The sequence below is a fragment of the Phalacrocorax carbo genome, chromosome 10 (assembly GCF_963921805.1).
Source record: "Phalacrocorax carbo chromosome 10, bPhaCar2.1, whole genome shotgun sequence".
Lineage (NCBI taxonomy): Eukaryota > Metazoa > Chordata > Aves > Suliformes > Phalacrocoracidae > Phalacrocorax > Phalacrocorax carbo.
The window spans coordinates 10,851,817-10,872,636 of NC_087522.1; the positions used below are offsets into that span (position 1 = coordinate 10,851,817).

At 39.1% G+C, this 20,820-nt stretch overlaps 1 protein-coding gene across 1 annotated transcript in view; it reads right to left on the reverse strand.

Annotated features, from left to right (window-relative positions):
- Nucleotides 1-20,820, reverse strand: part of LOC104048500 (BOS complex subunit NOMO1) — a 29,322-nt gene that overhangs the window by 3,783 nt on the left and 4,719 nt on the right. The window contains exons 8-28 of the mRNA XM_064461833.1: nucleotides 20,413-20,550; nucleotides 19,555-19,644; nucleotides 18,839-18,944; nucleotides 18,264-18,414; nucleotides 16,793-16,970; nucleotides 15,961-16,102; nucleotides 14,887-15,018; nucleotides 13,984-14,120; nucleotides 13,615-13,702; nucleotides 12,607-12,670; nucleotides 11,401-11,496; nucleotides 8,738-8,947; nucleotides 8,355-8,437; nucleotides 7,223-7,382; nucleotides 6,955-7,081; nucleotides 6,204-6,317; nucleotides 5,409-5,536; nucleotides 4,704-4,845; nucleotides 3,779-3,862; nucleotides 2,187-2,297; nucleotides 199-300 (exon numbers count right to left, since the gene is read on the reverse strand). Coding sequence (XP_064317903.1) covers nucleotides 199-300; nucleotides 2,187-2,297; nucleotides 3,779-3,862; nucleotides 4,704-4,845; nucleotides 5,409-5,536; nucleotides 6,204-6,317; nucleotides 6,955-7,081; nucleotides 7,223-7,382; nucleotides 8,355-8,437; nucleotides 8,738-8,947; nucleotides 11,401-11,496; nucleotides 12,607-12,670; nucleotides 13,615-13,702; nucleotides 13,984-14,120; nucleotides 14,887-15,018; nucleotides 15,961-16,102; nucleotides 16,793-16,970; nucleotides 18,264-18,414; nucleotides 18,839-18,944; nucleotides 19,555-19,644; nucleotides 20,413-20,550 — 2,583 coding nt within the window. The remainder of the gene's footprint in view (nucleotides 1-198; nucleotides 301-2,186; nucleotides 2,298-3,778; nucleotides 3,863-4,703; nucleotides 4,846-5,408; nucleotides 5,537-6,203; nucleotides 6,318-6,954; nucleotides 7,082-7,222; nucleotides 7,383-8,354; nucleotides 8,438-8,737; nucleotides 8,948-11,400; nucleotides 11,497-12,606; nucleotides 12,671-13,614; nucleotides 13,703-13,983; nucleotides 14,121-14,886; nucleotides 15,019-15,960; nucleotides 16,103-16,792; nucleotides 16,971-18,263; nucleotides 18,415-18,838; nucleotides 18,945-19,554; nucleotides 19,645-20,412; nucleotides 20,551-20,820) is intronic.

Consider the following 20,820-nt stretch of genomic DNA (forward strand, 5'->3'; position numbering starts at 1 on the left):
TCAGTCTACAGCATCAGTAGCAGTCTGAGGCAAAACTTAAATTTAAAGGCAAAAGTGAGTTTAATAGGCTTCAAATCTTCTGAGACACTGGCCACTCCAGCATGAATACAGTACTGCAGGCACGCCAGAAATAACACTTCAGTGTCCTTAGGGAAAAAAATTAAATTGACCTGAACTAATTATTCAGCACATTCTTACCTCTCCATCTCGGAGAAGTGGTGGGAAATGGAAAAATAGGGATAGGCCTAAGTTGACTGTATGAATTGGGTTGTCAAGATTTTCACTTTTGTAGAGCTTCACCTGTGAGGGAAAGAAGAAAGCACAAACCAGGTATTTCTGAGCCTGCACCACAACAGATATTTCAGATATCTCACATCTTAAGGGATAGAAGCACTTCAGAATTCATCATGTGTTTTATAAACAGTAAGTTGTCAAGTAAGAACACCTGGAATTGTTCTAATCTGGGATGTGAAAAGTCACAAAAACAGTCTTTTTACAGAACTTGAAATAATTTAGGAACAACTGATGTCAGACATTTTCACATACCTAGTGTATTAAAAGTAGTCCATGCTGTGCATTAATCAGAGTAATTATTTTAAATAATCCCAGTAGTTTCACAGAAATTTGCAGGTGGACATTGTTTCTATTTGTCTGATAGCCTCATTTTGCTTATTTGAATTTCTCTACACTTATTTAACAAGCTAGACATCCTCAAGCTATAGAATAGGCCTGAAGCCCTCAGCAAATAGTTTGCTCAGAAACCAGCATAACTAAAAGAGCGTTGTATCATAGTTGAATAAGGCTGGTAGGGGCAGCAGCACCTCCTTACGTGAGGCTGCCTGTACACACAAATGTTTATCAGCCACTGTGCCTCCTCCAGAGGACACAGTAACCAAGGCGATGGGTTTTGCGGACCACTCTGCAGCAGCCTCCTAGCATCTATACCACTGTTTGTAAACCTCTGGATCAGATATTTGCCAAGCCTGAACTCTCCTTGCAGATGCAGCCCGACTAAACTCTCATTGATTCTGTCCAGTGCTACCATGATTGCAGCTCCAGTCACAGCTCACCAGCACATTTCCAGTTGTTTCATCAAGCCCATGCAACCAGAAGGGACCATACTGAGGTCACAAAACTGCTCGCTTGTGTCTGTATCAAATCTTAACACATCTTTCAAAAGACAAAAATTTCTGCCTTGAAAGCAAGGGTGCACCTATCAGCAGCACACACGCATTACATGCAACACAAGACCCAACCTCATGTAAAACAGCTACAGGCTTCGACAACTTCCATATAATTACATTTTTACATCAATTCCTGTTTGCTCAGGCTGAACTGCAAGGGTCTGCATTTCCCCAGAAAGACAGGAAGCTTGCTTAGGTGCTCCTCAGTAAGTGATACATTTTTCCCTTCACACCTGCTCTGAGTGTTGGATCCTTTGGATGTCTCCCAAAGAACCCAACAGCTTGGCAATGAGATCTTGGCAGGTGAGATGCAAAATAGACTAGTCTGAAAGAAATCCAAGCACTGCATTTATATTTGTAGGTAACATTTCGAGAAGCTTTTAAACCTGAGAAATGGTACTATAACTCCTACCACACTAACACCTCTCACAGATACTTTCAGCACCCTAGCCCAAAGGATCGCAGGTGTTTAGCAAGTTTTTTTCAGATCACAGCGCAGTCTTCTGAATTTTGAAAATTTCAGCTTTACTATTTGCCTCATACTCTCTCTTACAACGGTACTTTTGAATTCATCCTTCCTATGGTACCATTGCATTCATATGGTATCTTCCTGATGGCAGACATGCTTATCAAAAATTCCAGGTATTTCAGGGATTAATTCGGTTCTCCAATACAGAGAACTCATTTCACCCCTGGTGCCTTGCTCTCCCTATGGACAGGGTATCCCTAATCAGGGAAGCACACCGAGAAAACTACAGGCCAACCTGAAAAAGTATTTCTTAAGCGTACTCCTGTGAAAAATGGAAATATTAAAGCAAAGCGGTGAGGAACACTGGAATCTTAATTCTATCTGGAATTCAAATTCACCTTCATTGAAGTTATTAGTCATAATTTGAATTAAAAGTGTGCTCTGGCTACTAAACGATTTCCAGTGACCCTGCAAAAAGACTTTGGGAAACCAATGGCAAATACACTTGAAAAAGATGAAAGGCTTGAACTTACACATAATGTGGAGAGATATTCAGATGATGTAATTACATTTCCACTCAAATCAAATTGATTAATTTGCCGGAACGCTATAATATTAACATCATCAATGTCACTGTTCCCAACCTGCAACATAAAAACAGTCATGTTTTTACCAACAGAGGAACAGTTAACAGAGGACAGTTAGCACAACACAAATATTGCTCATACTTTTAAATGAGAAGCGAATTTTGTTCTATACTAACCACATGGAAACTTGAAGGCTTTTCAATGGCAAGTACTTTTCCTCCAGAGTGTGCAGCTTGCAATTACAGACTTGTGCATTATCAGCACAAGGCTGATGGCATTGACTGAAAATGGAAGAAGTATCAAAAGCTCGCATTTTGGAAAAGGCTAAGTTATATACACAGGACTGCCTGATGTCTGAACACTGGTCTCAGTATTTTGCAACTGTGCTGAGAGATGCGTATTACTATGCTAGGATGTTTATGCAGTTGATTAATGAGGAATATACTAATATCATAATATAACCTACTTCAAAAATAAGTGACTTCATATTCTTCAAAATTGTTTAAAATACAAAATATTTGTGTTTCTAAATCTGAACTCTGAGCAGAGTAAGAAAAGACATGTACTCAAATAATAACTGCCGTAACAGACAGGTTACAGTTAGGCAAGGTGCCATATCAACAGTCTGGCACCACTGAGGCAGTACGTTTTTTCTGCAGGCGTCTTTCAAATGCTCCTCTCTCCTGGAGAAAGTGGCAGGCTAGCCAGGATACTATTAGTACAAGCTAACGCATACAGCTGTCACTTGCAGTACATAACCTTCATATGATTTTCTGGAATTTGGCTTGCCATTCTCTTCCCCTTCCTAAACTGCAAGCACTCTTAGCAAGAAGACACTGAGGACTTGAAAGATTTCTGCTCTTCTGTGTTGCTGCAAAGGAGGGCACCCTGGTCAGGCATGCGTCTGAGCTCAAATAATGACCATCACCCACTGAAAAGTTCTGGGCAACTAACGAAGGCTAATTAACCATTGCTGGATGTCAAGAGATAAATGTGAGGCAACTAATCAGAATCTGTAAGGATGGAGGAATATTTAACAAGATTTCATCAGTTTTCAATCCAAAGTTATTATTACATTTTATAAAGATTTGCTAGTCTGATTACAATTTCACCTACATAAAGACTGCAGCATTTGGACCAAATAAAGCATAACAGAATCTATATATCAATCAGTAACTAAATATGAAGATAGCATAATATGACGATTTATTACATCCTCAAGTCACTAGCACTTTGTTCCACATCATAAAGAAATTATGAAAGGTTATGAAAGGTATACATTCTCTTTTTCTTGACGTATAGCTTTTGTAACTGTGTATGAACTCATTTCACTTGTTCACCATTTGGGCTTTATCTTATTTCAATCTTAAGCTATGGTGCTGACACACATTATGGGGCCTGTATTTAGACAGCTAACTTGCTGAAAGCCACTTGTCTAAACAGAACACATTAAACTACATTGTTGCTGACAGACAGACATAATGCTTAGACAGATCAATTTCATATTTAAGTGTTACTACAAAAAAAGAAAAAGTTACCTCAATTACTCGATGCTGTGGTAAAGCTCTTTCAATGTGATCATTGCCTTCAGCTTTGAGTTGGACATGATACACACAATCAGGCTAAAAGCAACATTCAATGTTAAATCCCAACACTGAATAATACATACTTCAATTTTAGAAGACAGTAAGAGATTCCATTTCAGATACACCACCCAAACAGATCTAACTCTATCCAGTTAAAGTTTTCCTTATCCCAAACAGGAAATTTAACTCAATATCACCATTAGAGGTGTTTACTGCCAGCAAATACAAAAGGCCTATCACAGAACTTTCACTATTATTAAAAGAAATAATCTGCTGTGAAGTGTTTTAGCTAGAAAGAAAATACATTAAACAGGATTAAAACCTGATCTAATACTGCTTTCTACTTCAGCATAATTGCTTACTCCATGCATAGTTGTCCCAGAAATTCAGCTTCCATGTTTCCGGCAGAAAGAGCTTACTTCACATACATGCTGCACAATAAATATCATATGTACACCCAATATCCTGCTAAAAACACACTGTCACAGTATGGTCACAAAAGAAACTAAATGCTTCCCCAAATTCTTATGCCTAAGAAAATTCCATGCTACAACACCTGAACACTGCTGAAGGCCTATTAGACACATTCAGTGCATTGGCTGGGGACTCATGTCACATCATGGCATGGTTCATATTTGTGCGAGGCCATCACAGTATGCTGGCAGCAAGTTTCACAGAATTATACTAAAAGATTTTTCCCCCTTTACCAGAAGGAATGCTCACTACATGGCAGTGTAACACAGAGAGACTCAAGGGAATCTGAGCTAGCAAATGTGATGGGAAAACAGAAATCTGTCGCTAATCAATAAAACACATTTTATTTCTCCATTATCACACTAACATAAAAGAAAATGACAGAGAGTGTTCTAATCCTTACCAGAAGACCACGTAGCCTGAACTTGCCCTCTTCATCAGTTATCGTGTCTTCTCCATAGATGCTACACTCTTTCTGCCCCACAGCTTCTACTGAGACTCCCTGCTCAGGCTCTCCATTTAAAGAAGAAACTGTGCCATAACAGCTAGAGGTATAAAGAGAACCAATTGCTACAGATGTGCAGATGCTGTTTTAATGCATTTTAAAGATATTTTATTCTTATTACTGACAGAATAAAAAGTACTTAATGTGTTTAGCGTAGCATGGAGAAGAAATGGGGAATTCATAATGTATATGTAAAGCTGTTTAAAGCATTAGAATTAGCTGCAGTTCAGAGCACAACTTTAGGAACTGAAGTTCCCTGACCTCCATGAAAGGAGCACTTACCCGAGGGCAAGGAAAGGAAGGGTCTTGAAGTCAGATACCTGAATTGGTCTACCCTCCCTAGAAGAGTCCTCTCCTGCCTCATTGGACATGGCAAAGCCACTTCCAGTGCCACTGACAGTGCTTTCATAACAACATTTCTCCTTACAGTTCTGCCATCTGGGCCTAACTATATATCCACATGCATGAGAAGAGACTAAAAAAAGTACTTATACACAGCATAATAAAGTTAAATTGTGCCTTCAAAAGTACCCTCCAAACCTTCAGAACAGAGGTGTATCAGGAGAAAACACATATTTTGCATGGCATTTCCGCTCTACTGACCTGTAAGCTGTTCTGTAACCAGTTATCCGAATTTTAAGATTCTGTCCTTCCTGCACTTCAATCATTTGTGATGATGGTTCAAAGCGAAACTCTTTCATCATGGGTTTAAAATAATACTGCCCTGGACTCTGCAAAGAGGCATGAAACAAGCTGTTTACTCATAGTGACCCAAAAGTTCACTGGCTCCAGACAATTTTTTCTGCAAGAGCTCCCTAAAAAGCTGAAGTTCTCTGTCCCAACCATAGGTTAAACCAGTCAGAAAACGTGGGCAATGAAAAACAGGGAGCACATTGGACAGTAAGCCAATAGAACTCCACCAAGTGATAGAGCCTGAACAGGGAAAGGAAACTATGGCCCTAAAACCTTACCACAAGATCTCAAGGACAGGAAAGTGACCAGGAGAGAGAGAAGTCTGCAAGGAAACTATTCAGGTGTGTCTTCACACGTGTACAGGTCAATAATCTAATTAGACTTCTTTCCTCTAAAGACTCTCAAATGATCATCGGCAAATTGGCTTGTTTCATGTTTACAGACTGCAAATTAGTAACTGAGATCAATCAACACCACCTACTGCCTGTTGTGGAGAAATCTCTTGCCAGGTTAGATTTCACACCTTTTACTTGCATAGACTGTAAGTGCTGTCCCGTCGGAGGACCTACGTCTCTCATTATGATTTCAAACCACACCACACATTCCCCCCACCACTGAAGAAAGCCAATAGCATCCCTTTTTGGAGGGCACAGTAACACAGCATTGCACATGCAGCCACATTATGAAGAATCTATTTCAACTTACCAGATTGGAAAAAGTCAGCATGCCGTTATCCTGTGTAAGGAGGTTGGACCGAAACACCCCACCACTGAGAGACAAGAGAACTCCAGCAAGAGCCTGGTCATCCTCCGATTTTATCTATTTTTGAAAAAATATTTTTAAGTGTAAGCGATTTATGAAGAAGGGTTCAATTCAGAAGCTGCTTACAGAATGCACAGGTGTGCTGGCTCTGAGCACTCAGCTGTAAGCAGAAGAAAACTAGCCACATCTGCAGCATATCCCCTCCTGTGAGACTGCAAGGCTACAGAAGCTTGTGCTCTCAACATCTGGGCAGTCACAGCTGCACTTAGCATGTGCCACCAGAACAGTCATTCTCTATTTCATAGAACATGCTGGGGGCCAGAACAAAGTGTCCCAAAGACTAGAACCAGGCACTAGTTGGACTAGACTGTACATAAACAAACAAACCAAAAAATCACCTGAGGGATAAAACTCACTAAGAGATGGTGGTCCAACCCTACAAAAGCAAATAAAGCCAGGTTTTTTTGGACTGCAGGCTCTAACTTTCACTCTATAAACCTTGCTAAATATGTTCTGCATGGCAAGTCATGGTCTACAGCTAAGCTCATCCACTCAGATTTATTTCCCCGTGCCAGAATTATCCCCAAATCCCACAGGCATTTGTTTTTTGCTGGGACACATGAGTTAACCTTTTTACCTGTCTAGCTCTAACTGCACACACTTCATTCAGAACCTAAAGTGTTTAGAACATTACCTCAAACGTCACCCCAGCAAGAGCAAAAGCTTTGAAGTCCCCAATTGTTCCTTCTACTGCAGTCAAAACAAACCCTTCCTTCTGAGCAGTAACTGTATATTCCAAGTCACTGTGGAGCGGCCCAACACTTCAAATAAAAAGAAAGAAGAATGCATTTTAAAAAAAGCACTTGGATGTCACACACACACACACACACACACACACACAGAGTCAAGTCACCGTTGCGCTTTAACTAAAATATCCACCGGATCAAAACAAATCTAATTACCTGTAAGAACCTTTGTCATCGGTGAAAACTGTGATGAGCGGGGAAGTAGCTCCCTTTTCACCAATAACAATCTCAACACCTTCCAATTCAGGATGAATTCGCCCTTCCAGAAATAAACCTGCTTTTCCGTGAATCTCTATCAGTTTTCCAGGACAACTCTCTTGATTATTGCAAAGGGGATTTAAGACAAACAAGAAAAAGTCAAAAATACACTCATTCTGTCTTACAGCAAGAGTTTAACTGCTTCCAAAGTGATCAACTGATGTTATTTTACCTTAGAATAAGAGATCAACCCACACAATTCTATGGCCTCTCAACACATCCTAAAACAGCTATTCATTTCGTGAATATTCAGATAAGTTCCAAAGCTATAAGCACATGTCCAAAACAAACATTCTGGATTTCCTAAGTGCTTGGAGTTACATATACTGCAGCCACACGGATAAGATTCCAACAATATTCCCTCCTATCTTATACTACACCGAGCTTTAACAAAAATTTTTGAGATGAAGTTCAGGTCAGCATATGTTGTGTTTAATGACATAAGTAAAATTTTATTCCCCATCCCCTCCAATGTATTTAGAATGTGCACAACAAAGAGGCACATGAAAAGGGGTACCTAACATTTTCTACTGATTTCAGAAGTATGTTCACTTAGGAACCTGATGACAAGATGGACGCTGACTTAACTGGTAGCATCAACTGATTGAAGATAACCCTGAGAACTTTGAAGTTTACTTTTTTGTGAATATTTTTATTATTGTAATTTACTACAAACAAAACTTAACAGAAACTTGAATTTGGTAACAGACTCAGAATACAAACACTGCTTTTGCACAACTATTTTTCTAGATGAGACCAATATGAACAATTCTGAGAATCTGATGTAATGTCCAGAAATCTAGTCCTTCCTCTTGAGCCAGGTGGTCTTTTAGCACTTGGAAGCATATTCTGCTGATAAAAACTGTACTTGCACCCTCCACCAAATACCCATGCTTCCAAATTCCAGAGGGAAACTGGCCTAAAGAAACAGCTGCAACTGAAACTTTCCTAAGAGCTTTGAAGACCTATTCATAGAACCATTTCTGCCTTAAAAATCTACTCCTTTCAAACTAGATTTTATTATATTTACCTCCACTAACAACTGTTTCTACATAAGGCGGGTAGAAAAGCAGCTCTTTTGATGATGGTGTCATAGTAATTTTCTCTCCAGACCTATAAAACACAAATAAAATACAATTAGAAAAAAATTGAATTAGCAGCTCTCACATAGAAGAGTACTGCATACTGACCCAAGAACCCATCTAAATACCCCAAGGAAAAGATATCAACAATAACCTAAGCAAAATTCATATTAGGCAGTACTAGTTTCCATTTAGCTGAAAGTCAACAAGAACAGGCACAGGTACCCATACAGCAGCTCTTTTCTATATAGAATATATCACTATTCTGTTTGGTGGAAACACCAAGCAGTAGTACAGTGAATACACGTTGTCCATTGCAGCTTGGTATTACCTTGCCCAGTATGAAAATTCATATAAGAACGGTCCTTGGAGTTCCTCCACCATTTCTTGCACTGGTGGCTTTGTTCCTTCCTCCTCTTGATCCTTCTTTTCTCTCTCCTGTCGGCGGGTCTCAATTTCTGCCAGCTGCTGTTCCCTACGTAACTCCTGTACAGATTTTAGGGGCCCTAAAACTAAGGCAGGTTCACTGTCAATGGATGACCTGAAAATATGGAAAAGAAAACAAAATCATCTCCTGTCATACTAAGGGACAAGAGTTTGTTATATCTGTTAATTACTGCCTTTATACCACAGCAGACAAGTCCCAGGAGTTTTTTTTTTAAATCTATTCCTTTTTAATTCTGTTATTTATTCCAAGCATAACTAAAACTTTTAGCCTACATATCAATCAGTTATTACTAGAAAGGCTCGTTGACAGAGAGTACAGGTAACCTGCGTGGCCAAACAGGAAGGAATCTACTTGCAACTCTCACAAATTCTGGCCCATCATGCCATAACCATTCAAGAAGTTACAGCCCTGTTGCCTCCTCCTCCCCTCTGCTGTGCCTCAGCATCCCACTGCAGAGCCAGGGCCACATGCCTGCATCTCAACCATTTTAGAGTCCAGCATCTTAGTTTAGTTTAGGTTTTGGTAAGCAGGGAGTCTTAATATTGCACCAAGTACTAGACACCAGCTCTGCTGCAGGGGCAATAACCTCCCACAGAAGCACTGACAAGCCAGCTGGAGTGCTAATTCTTAAGCCAAACGACCGGTTTGCAAGAGTATCTTTAACAAAGCCCTAAATTAAAAAAAAGAAAGGCTGGAATTCCAAACCTGAGAGCAAGCTTAATACAGAAAGGGTAAGTTACACAAAATAAACAAAAAGACCGGTATGCTCACTTTTTTTTAGTACTAGGAACTCTCCTTCAGAATCTACCTCTCAGGAGTATACAAGGAGAAAATAAACTTCTATCACAAATAAATACTTCCAATAGCTGGCAACTCCCAGGAAAAGCTCTGAGTTCTAACCTATCTGCCCTATACATCTGAGCTATCCAGCTATCTTGTCACTGTCCACTGAACAGATTACTAGGTAAGTTCAAGCAAGTTCTTTAGATCAGCTCAGAACAATGCATCTCATTTCACTTTCCCTGATCTTGCATCCTCTCTTTCCTAGTAATTTTGTCTAGTGTCCCCATCCTTTGTGTCTTATCTTCTGCCTTCTACAATAGTCTGAAAAACTGCTGCAGAATGCTGCAAAATTCTCTGAGGAGTGAACTGAAATGATCACGATTACTTTTTCTACAACCACTTTAGATTATCAGGGTACTTCTGTCTCCTGCTTCAGTCTTCACCTATATTCTGTCTTTTTTAAGAGAAACAGATACTATTGCTCTATCACATTAAGTTTCATCAAGGCTTTAAATTCTTCCTCTGCAGTCCGGAGACAATACAAAAACATATAAAAAATTTTTTTGTCTTAAAACCTATTAAAAGTCTGTAGAGACATGCACACAGTCTCATGATATTAACCATAAGTTTCTACAGTCTCACTTTTCAAACCTAACAAGCCATCAAAAATTGTTAGGAATCAGTTTTATTTTTGGTTGGCTTGTTTTTTTTTTATTATTATTAACTGAAAGTCAAACTGGTCACTGCCATGGATGTGGTACACAAGCACAGACTTTTAAACACAGCTGTCTTGCTTTTAAATTCAGAGCTGTTCCTTTTATGTTGATGGCATTTCACAAACTGGACTTTGGCTGAAAAGCTTCAGGCAGGCTTGAACACAGGCAGACTGTGGCACCTGAGCTGCCTTCAAAGCACTTGCCAAAGGTCTCAAAAAACCCAAACAGTCCAGAAAGTCAGTATAATATTCACCTCCTCACAAAGTTATTTTTAAAATCCTAATGACTCTCTGCTATATCAATATTTATTTTCCAGCTGCTGTGATGGCCCCGTAGTTGCAGATTTGTTAAACTCAGGGGAACTCAAGGCAATGCTCTGCAGGTAATTTGTTCTCTAAAAAGACGTTTCTACACTTAAGAAGTTTGAGAACCTATAGTCTAGAACAAGTGGACATCAGCGGAGCATTAATAAAGGACTCATCATTATCAGACACTTCCAGGCAGATCTGGCATCTCACAATTAAACCTGTTCACAAATCAGTGTTCCCTAGTGAGCTGTCTGTTCAGCTAAACATAAATTGGCACATTAGTGTGTAATCACTCTGCATGGTTTTTCTTTTATAACCCTCTTCACACCAGGAACAATGTTCTAAAGCAGCAGATTCTCATTCTAAGGAAACAAAAAGGAAATAAATAGATGCCAGTGCTAAAGAGCTCAGATCTAAGCTAAAACAATACCCTCTGAATTCTGAAATTTCAGTTAATTCAAGTATATAAAAACTCAGAAAAATCATTCCTTTTTACCATGCTCCCAAGTAGAAAGAGGCTATATTGAAATGAAGTTACAATGTTTAAAATGAGGGCTGGGAATTATTTGTCTGTCTACAAAGAACTCGATGCACAGCTTAGCATAAAACCTCTTGCACTCTAGAGTTGGATGCCATCCCCTTAGAAAACAGCCACTGCGGCATTAAAATCAGAGTAAAACTTTGAGAGAGATGTCTTTTTCTTTCCCTTTTTATAACCCCACAACTTCTTTGTTCTTACTTAATGGTAATGGTGACATCCATCAGTTTATCTGTTACAACTGTGCCAAGGACATGGTGTCGAACTGCAGTGAGCGTCAGTATACTAGGAGAGGACCTGTAAATCAAAGTAACAAAGAGGTGAATTCAAGACCTCCCTCCTAAGAAAGTAACCAAATCTTATTTAGTAGAGTTTGTGCTCCCATCCGTAAGTTTGAAGTGCTTTATAAAAGATAATATACAAATTACACAGCAAAGCTGTAGTGCTGAGAGGAAAGCATATTGGAAAGGGAGCATTCTCCAGCTCTGAACCCCAAACCACTGCATGACATTGGCCAAATCAATTCCCTCCTTTGTGCCTCCTGCTTCCTCTCAAGCTAAAGCTGATTTGATTGATTTCATATGTACAAGCCCTTTACACACAGCAGAACGACACTCATAAGTTTGTCATATACGACCTAGTTCACCAAGATGCCCCAAGTCTAATGGTGCTTTACTGCCAAAAGAAGGTTTCTGCTTCTGTCCATTCACTCACTTTGTGCTGGCTCTCATGTTTAGCACATCTCTTTTTGAAATACTTTTAATTCACTAATGCAGCAGAAAAGAATCAGATTTTTATGCTGAATTCATTTTCTGCCATGTTAATGAATTAGAAGTAGTCTAGGAGCAGAAATCCTCTTTTTGGAAGCAAAGAGCCATTAAGCACATTGCCAGACCGTAACGTATAACTATCAAATATGGCTGACTTAAAAAGATCAGCACTTTTTACTTGTGATTAGGGTGAATATTTATTCAGCTTGCAAAAACTGGGGTGAGCAGAACCAAATCAGCACAGAATCATGGCACTAGGGATGTACAGCAACGGTATATGCCTCCTAGTGGACTTACTATCCTATCTTTTACATTTCAACGCTCACAAGATATTTCCACTGAAATCTCTCTGCTTTGTTACAAAGCAAAACCAATATTAAACAGACAGAAGGCTGACAAAAATATCCACTTAAAGTAACAAAAGCATCTTTAAAGCCTATCATTAGTTGATTATTTTTATTAAGACTAGAAATGGTGAGAGAACACATCTGATATGTTTTGCTAAAGCTTCCCTCTATTGGTTAGAGACAGTCGTAGCAACACATCCTGAATTGCTGGAAGAAAGCAGCTGCAGCAGAAGGAAGCTTTATGAAAGCATACTGATAGGCATAAGATCAAAAACAGATTTTGCTCTTACGTGTCATAAGTGTAATACTCATGTTCAAACTGGTGGCAGGAACGTGGGGTCACTTCATATACACCTGTAAACATTAAGTCAAAGAATGATCCCCTGAAAAAATGCAAGCTTATGTGTTGGCTGAATTCTCAAGATCACATGAAACCTGATGTATAGAAACAATTACAAAGTTTGACTATGTATCTACTGCCTTTCACTCTGTTCAGTCATAGATCACTACTGGAAGCTGCACAGCGTTCCTAACGTGCACTGATATAAAACACAATTAGGCATCACTTCAGATAAACATAATTAGAAACACAACAAACCAAACAAGCTCAGAAGTAATCTACTTTGGTCCCATGTCTGATACCTTCTGACTGCTTATAGAAACATTATATTACTGTATTGTGAATGAGACCACTGGCTCCAAGGATGAAATGTTCAAAGATGAAAATGGAATCAAAAGCAAACATTTGTGAACTGTTTTGCCAAGGGGACATAACAGAGAATTAGCCCTAAGACATTAAAAGGAGAAAAAAAAAATCTGATTTTAAAGCACTCTTTTTTTATCTCATAGATAACCCTGGGGTACTTTTAAGAGTTATCCCTCAAGAATCCTGAATTGAAATTAAACTTCTATTTGTGAGTCACATTAGACTGTGACTAATAGAACCCCTATGAACAAAATTATTTGAACATGCTCTTCATTCAAAGATCAAAGCCCTTCACTGAGTCAAAAAAAAAAAAAATTTACTTCTGGAATCTATACTGAGGTGAAGGACTAAATAGTAGGAGAATTCTGAAAATGTAGAACAGAGCATTTATATAAAGATGTAAATAAAACAATGCCTCTCAAAAACCTCAGAAACCACAACAGTTTGTTTTGAGTTGGGGGTTTTTTGAGTGGTTTTTTGGTAGAGTTGGGGTTTTTGGTTTGTTTGGGTTTTGTTTTTTTTTTAAAATTCTCAGCAGTATTAGTTGACCAGTTCTTTTTCATTTTTAAAATGAACATTTTAGAGCTGTTACCTGGCTTTGAAAGACAGAATCTATTAACTCCTTTGGACAGGTTATAAACACCAACATTCTCTGGTCCATTTCCATCCTGGTAAAATTCCTGCAAAGCCACAACACAATTCATTATTAGTAACTACCAAACAACAAAATGAAAACGGTATTTGCCTAAAGACACATTAATGCTTCTCTTTTATAGCAGCTAGGAACACAAGACCATTTTACCAAACCTGACAGACAAATCTGAAAGCACTCTAAACATCAGTATTGCTGTGCTATATGACTCCCTAGAGACATGAGAAAGCCTTGATTCCAAGCATAATCCAACCCACCTACACAAGTTCATTAAAAAAAAAAACACAAGGATGTTTGTTACCTACATACCAGTGTAATTGCATGAGAAAGAGAACACCTCAGCATATATCCAGTCTGCCTGAATTCTACTCCCAAAACATCTTCCTCCATCACTTCCAACTCCAATGATTTATTCTTCCAGCACCAGTCTTCGTGTACAATGCTCACTAGAATACACACCACACAAAGCATTTTAGTAATGTGAAACTTTGTGAATAAGAGCAGGTTTTGTGGTATAAAAAGCTCGTATTGCTCTACCTTCAAAGACAGATATGTAACAATGACTGTAGTAACAGGCCTGGCTCACAGCACTGCAGCATCACCAGAAATCCAGCACATCTCATAACAGAAAAGCTATTATAAAAAGGAATCATGAAATCTGGTCACCCTGGAACATTCTGCAACGTGCACTACCACTGAGCTAGTCAAGCCTAAAGGACATCAGAACCTAACTCCAATTTCACTTGGCAGAATTATGTTCTGACTCATGTATAGAAAGAGTGATCTGCATATACTCCTTCTACACCTTTCCATGGGAAAAAAAAAAATTATTTTCATAGCAGGCCAAGGCAGGCTGGCCAAAACACGTATTGCTCTTAGAAGAGGCAGTCTGGAAGCAGAACTAGGGTGTGCCTCTGTTCTTAGGCCTGGGACAAGTCAGTTCATGATGAAACCCTTTTTCCTCACACCAGCCATGTAGACCCTAAACTCAGGGGAGCAGTTATCTGCAAGCTGACAAAAGGGCTAAATATACAAGAATCCTAAGAAAGTTTGATGCACTGTTATATAGTATTTTTCCAGATTCTCTCAAGTTTCCGAACTAGTTCAATGTTGGGCATACTGTAAACAGTATCCCTAAGAACAGAAGCATACAGATTAAGTCACAAATTTAGCTACTAAGGTAACAGTTGAAGCAGTTCCCCATAATCCTACCTTTGTACTTGCCAGGTAGCACACTTTCAAATGTGAAGGGCACCGAGTCCGTGTTTCCAGAGAGCTGCAGGTTGCGTTTTTCACCCTGGCGGCTCACAGACTGTAATGTCACCATCAGATCACCACAAGCATCTGTGCAGAAAAGACAGTAGAAAATGAGACTGCATTCTGGATTGCCAGCTTTGCCTCCAAAACCCCCACTCAAAGCATGCTTCATGTGTAATAACATTAAAATGATTACTCTCTTCCAGTAGAGAACATTTCTAATTAAAACTCTTTCTTCTTAAGCACATGTTTACCAGTGCTTTTTGGCACTCTTTAGGAAGTGTGAGACTGTTAATCATATTCTTTTATCTAATGGCAAGTAACAACCGGAGGCCAACATTAAATCCCTGAGTCCACCTTGCTCTGCAGACACTACAGTGTCCAGTGAACACCTGAGAGACAGAACATGAAGTGCAGAGAGGATTCAGAGAGGAAAAAGGAAGGGATAAAAATTACAAAAGTCAAGCTCCAATCACCATCTGCTGAAATCAGTGGGTAATCAAGGAAAATAGCAGGAGAGAGGACCTTAGACTAAAATAAAGGCAAAAAGCTATGAAAGAGAACAGAGGAGCTTATGAAAGGAAACAGAGATTGCAAGCTTCTGTAACAGCCTGAGCCTCTATCCTGCAGGCTTTTACATGCACTGCCTTTTTTTAAAAAAGAAAAAAAAAGTCTCTTTTGCCTCCAGTATTTCTCTAGTGTCGGCCAGGAGCATTTCCTCCCAGAACTTACCCATCTTCTGAGGAAGGCAAACAGGTCAGAATTCCTTCCTGAGGACAGAATACTTGCTTATTTCTAGCAAGTGTTAAAAATAGGTACATAGCTTTACTCCAGACTTTATTAAGGTACCTTATGAGTCTGTAAGATCTCCCAAAAAAGAGCCACTTTACCTACGTGCTTGAAGTTATTTTACTTAGATGATGATGGAGCTAACCACAGCAAGTGTCTTGATCCAAACAGTACAAATTCACACACGCAGTGCTCAAGCTCTCTGTTCTCATTTCCACTTTACTTTCAAAATTAGCTTACCTAAACAAGAAATCTTCCCCGAGACGGATGCCAAAAACTGAGTGAAGGTCACGTCCATTACTGGTCTGTCTATAACAGTAACAGGGAACATTTTGGGTTTCAAAGCCAATCCTGCTCTGGACTCAGCCTCTGGAATAATTACCTGTAAAGTATATGACATCAAGATATCACCAGCTTTTAAATACCGGACAAATGCACCCACTCTGCTGATTTCAACCCACTTATCAGAAATTAGAAGATGGAAATTTACCCTAAATCGCAGGCAAAGCAAAACCAGCCTCCCAAATATGCTTTTCAAAATTCTGTTTTAAAAATCCTCCAAAGAACTGCAATAAAACTGAGCTAAAAATCCTCAAAATGGCTCAGTTTCAGAAGTCTGAGTGAATTTCACTTCAGGATGTACTGCTGCTTCTACAGCAGGCTATTTCATTATCTATAAGGACAGTTAGAGGCCTTATAACCATGCACTTTCTTATCTTCCAGCCTGGACTATCTCCCACAATGCAAAATTCATGGCAGTTGTGCTACAGGTTCTGCTGTGACCTATAATCTCAGGAACCATTTACACACCTGAGAAAGGTACACATTACTTGTCTTACTCACAGGATGATATATTAAGATAAGAAGTGATCCTTTTAACAATCAGAAAGAATAAGGAGCGTGGGAATCTCAGTATATTAAGGAAAAAACAACAATAAAGCAGCAAATCACTGTCATTGTTTAAATACTACAAATAGGAGAACAGGACCAGGAAAATCTCAAACTTTAGAAATGTTTAAAACCTAAAACCTCATGACAGTTCTACAACGAAGAAACAGCAGCTCATTCTTACCTGAACATTGTATGTACCCGATTTTGCCTTAAAACAAAATGCCCCATGAGGGTCAGTTTCTGTTGTAACCAGTGATGCTTTGTCCTTGTCTTGAGGCATCATGGTTACCTTGTATTTACTGATCTGTTTGACTGTGTCAGGGAAACGAGTTACTGAGATCTGGCCACACACACTGAACCTGTTAAATAAAAACCATCAGAATAAACACCTTGATTTGGCAAAGCTCATTAAAAAATGCCTGTTTTAAAACTTCCTTAAAAAGTATACCGCATTATGGTGAGGTACTAACACATGAATTGGAATGGATTTCTCCTGAAAGAGTGTTCATTTCAAAAAGATACTATAAGCGAACACAGGTGAGCAAGTGCAAACTCATGGACCATTAATGGGATATTTTCTTTTACAATGAAGTCACCATGATATTAATGTTATGTTATGTTTTTATTTGCAAGCAACTTGCTTCACACTTCCCCCACACCAACCCCATCACTTCAAGCCTCTTTTCTATTCTTTTTTTTCAGCTAGGCAGGCAATTGACTGAGGAGTGCCATCCATCAGGTTTTAAACGGTTTGAAATGGTTTGTGTCAAAGACCTCAAATAATTCACTTGAACGCAACCCTAGTACACCTACATTTGCGAAAACACAAGACAAGGTGACAAATCAGAAGCTGTTAAGTTTTACTTTTCACCTTCAACAATACAACATATTTAGTGACCGAAAAAAGGTAACTGATCATTTAACAGCATGGAGGGTTTCTTTTTTTCCTAATTAGCTAGCCAAGTCTGCATGAGCTAAGTTGCCATTTGCCTCAGTAAATTCCTAGTTTTCACTTCTCCAGAAGGTTGCCACTATCTTCTCCTCCCAGAGAAGCTCCTGGACAGAGAACCATGCCCCTTTTGTCTTTCTCATCTCTCACTTTATCTCGTACCACTGCCTTACACTCCCAAAATCATCCTGTTATCATTATACATATATCGTTATATATGCCCAGCAGTCAAAGAATCACAAACAAGACTATGTATACATATATAAGACAACTATGACCTTGAGAGTTGTAAGTAATAAAGTGTTGAGGTTTGGTACACCACTGCACCAGACAGTTATGTAACTCCACTCCGGCACAGAAGGAGGCTATCTGAAGTGCAGAATCAGTGCCAGAAAGCCCCTCTGTTCCTTTCTTGGTTCATGTACAGTTCTATAATTGCTCAACATACCCATGTCATAGCATCTTCATTTGCAAAGGAGAGGTTATTAAGAGGGTGCTTTAAGCCTTAACTAGTATTGAGCAAAATACCGTGGGCAAAACATCACCCTGCTCTCAGGCTGTCCTATTTACCTTTAATTTCTCAAGCAGTATTTAGCCCCTGACAACAGTATGCAAGTCTGGGCATAACATGGGAAAGGACCACCCACTTTCGAAACCTTGTCCACGTATCGAATCATGCTTTCATCATGACACCAGTACTTACCCTGTTGCAATGATGTTCGCTAGCTGAGGAGTATTTGGTGCAATCTTCACTGTAATAGTATCAAAGAAGAGATGCTCTTTCCTGGCATGAATTGTGTATGTACCTGTTGTTATGTTCTCAAGGCGGAAAGAGCCATCAGCTTTTGTTTTTACTGTAACAAATAAAGAGATGAGTTAAAAAGCACAGCATGTCTTGACTGTCTACCCTTATACATCAAAAAAGCTAAAGGAAACATATTGCTTTAGGCTATTTCTAATTTACATTGCACAACAAAGAAACACTATTACGCTTTTTTACTAGACCAACCTTCATTTCTGTATTTCAAAGTACAATCTAGCATATAGTTAAAAGAAAATATAAGAAATTTTTACAGCAAAACAAATTAACACCTCCTACTCTCTCCTGAGCCAGAAAATGGGAAATTAATGAACTGCATGAAAGCCAGTTTAATATTTCAAATAAACTGCAACAGAAGTAGTGTATTATCCTGAAGGCTTAACTCCATCTCATACACTAATCCTGTATGTAAGCTTAATACAGGCTTCCCTGTAGCAAAGACCAAGATCACTGTATACCTTTAATCTGATTGTTCAGAGTCACAGTGGCATCACCAACTCCTTCTCCTTCAGGACCATTCAACACCCTGCCTGTGACAGAGAAACCCATCACATGGAAAACAGGCTGAAATAGGAAAAAAGTTAACATTAATCTTTACTCAATAAAAGCAAACATGCACCTATAGCAATCAACGCGGACTGTGTTCCTCACACACACATATAAAGGAAATTGATTTCCAGCTTTAAGAAGAAAATTTACCAGGATAATCACAATGAAAGTACATATCAATCTCCAGGTATACTGTTCCCCTAAGTACAAGAACAGATTCTCAATTTATCTGCATTAGTACAGTTCAGAAGGCCCAAGTCAAAGATCATAACGCCATTACACAAGGCACTCTGCAAACCATACAAATTTACAGGCTCTTCTCCAGAGATCTGACAATCTGAATGAGTAAATTTAAGCAACTTGAAAGATTATTGCCGGTCTGCAATGTGCACATGAAAGTGAATACAGTAGATAGCTTTTCCGTTTTGTTTCTTCATTGTAAAAGGGAATGAAACGTAGAAATACAGCATGATGCCAGATATTGTCTTCTACCTGCTGTGCAAGATGGCACACGTAACAAATGTCTTACAAAGAAGTTTTTCTATAATACACCTGCCTTCTGCTAAAATCAATTATACTTTTACAGAATGAACGGCACAAAGACTATTTCCTCTGAATGACTTACCTCAATTTGTAAACTGTCATGCGCTACAAGGAAGTCCAATCTAGATGGGGCAACATCAAAGGTAATTCTCTCTCCCCTGTAGAATGGTATCTGAAAGAAGCCATAACGTTTTGACTCCTAAGAAGCTGTGACAACAGAATTGTTTACCTGTTTCCATGTCCTTATTACCATCAGACACCGCTATGAAGGATTGAATGGGCTGCAAACTTCCCAGAAGTAGTAACTCAGAGGGCTGATGACAAGAATAAAGGCAGTATTTCAAGACTGATGGATAATCTCATATGGTTTCCAAAGAGACAGAAAAGTAACGCTCTACTCAGAAAACCGCAAAGGTACTTAGATGTGCAAGAGCTTGCAGATAGGAGACTTGCTAGAAGGGTTAGAGGAACCAGAGAAGTTTGAATCCCACTTCTAGATCATGCAGACTGAGAATGCAGAACAATTCTAAGCAGTGCACAGACAACCATGCTCCTACACTACCCAGAGATAATAAAGAGAATGGGCAATAAAGAAAACAGAGAACTTAAAGGACATGAGGTGGCTGCAGTCAACTGAAACTTTCAGTCTCTCAGCCACCTCTAGGTGTGGTTCTGTGACTGGTCAGTGTATTCAGGTAATTCAGAGCCTGATTTGCAAGTAAGTCCTTCCTCAGAAACTACACCACAGAGCGCTATCACAGCAACTTACTTCACTGTCATATACGTTAGGATGGAGGTTCCTATTCCGATTATTTCATCCAATTCAAAATATTTCAACTATTTCTGTTTTAACAGCTACAAAGTTATGCATGATCTAGTTTAGAACATGCAAGTTAACAAGCCAATGGGTAAACAAGCAGTGAACTTTCTAGCTACTTACCACGGTGTATTCACCACTCGGCAGAGAAAGAAAGCTGAAAGACCCATCTTCTTTTGATACAACATTGCACAAGTAGGATAGAGACTCATCTCTTGACTGGAATCCATCCACAGGAGAAACATTGCAGCCCACAACATCCTGCAGCAATAAATGCAACACAACTTTTTTCCCATGGGAGAACACAGAAAATAATTTCAGGAGGGTGTAGGAGGATTCAAAATACTCTACTGTGAACGAAGGAGGGGAAGTACAAAACCATTTTAGAGGACAAGTTTGATAGCATGGCTTACAATTCATGTATAGCTAAAAGAGGAAAAAACAATCAATAATCAACTTTTTGGTAACAGGGACAGAAAACTGGGAAATTCAATATCCCCCAATACTCTGCATGTCTTAACATTAATTGGC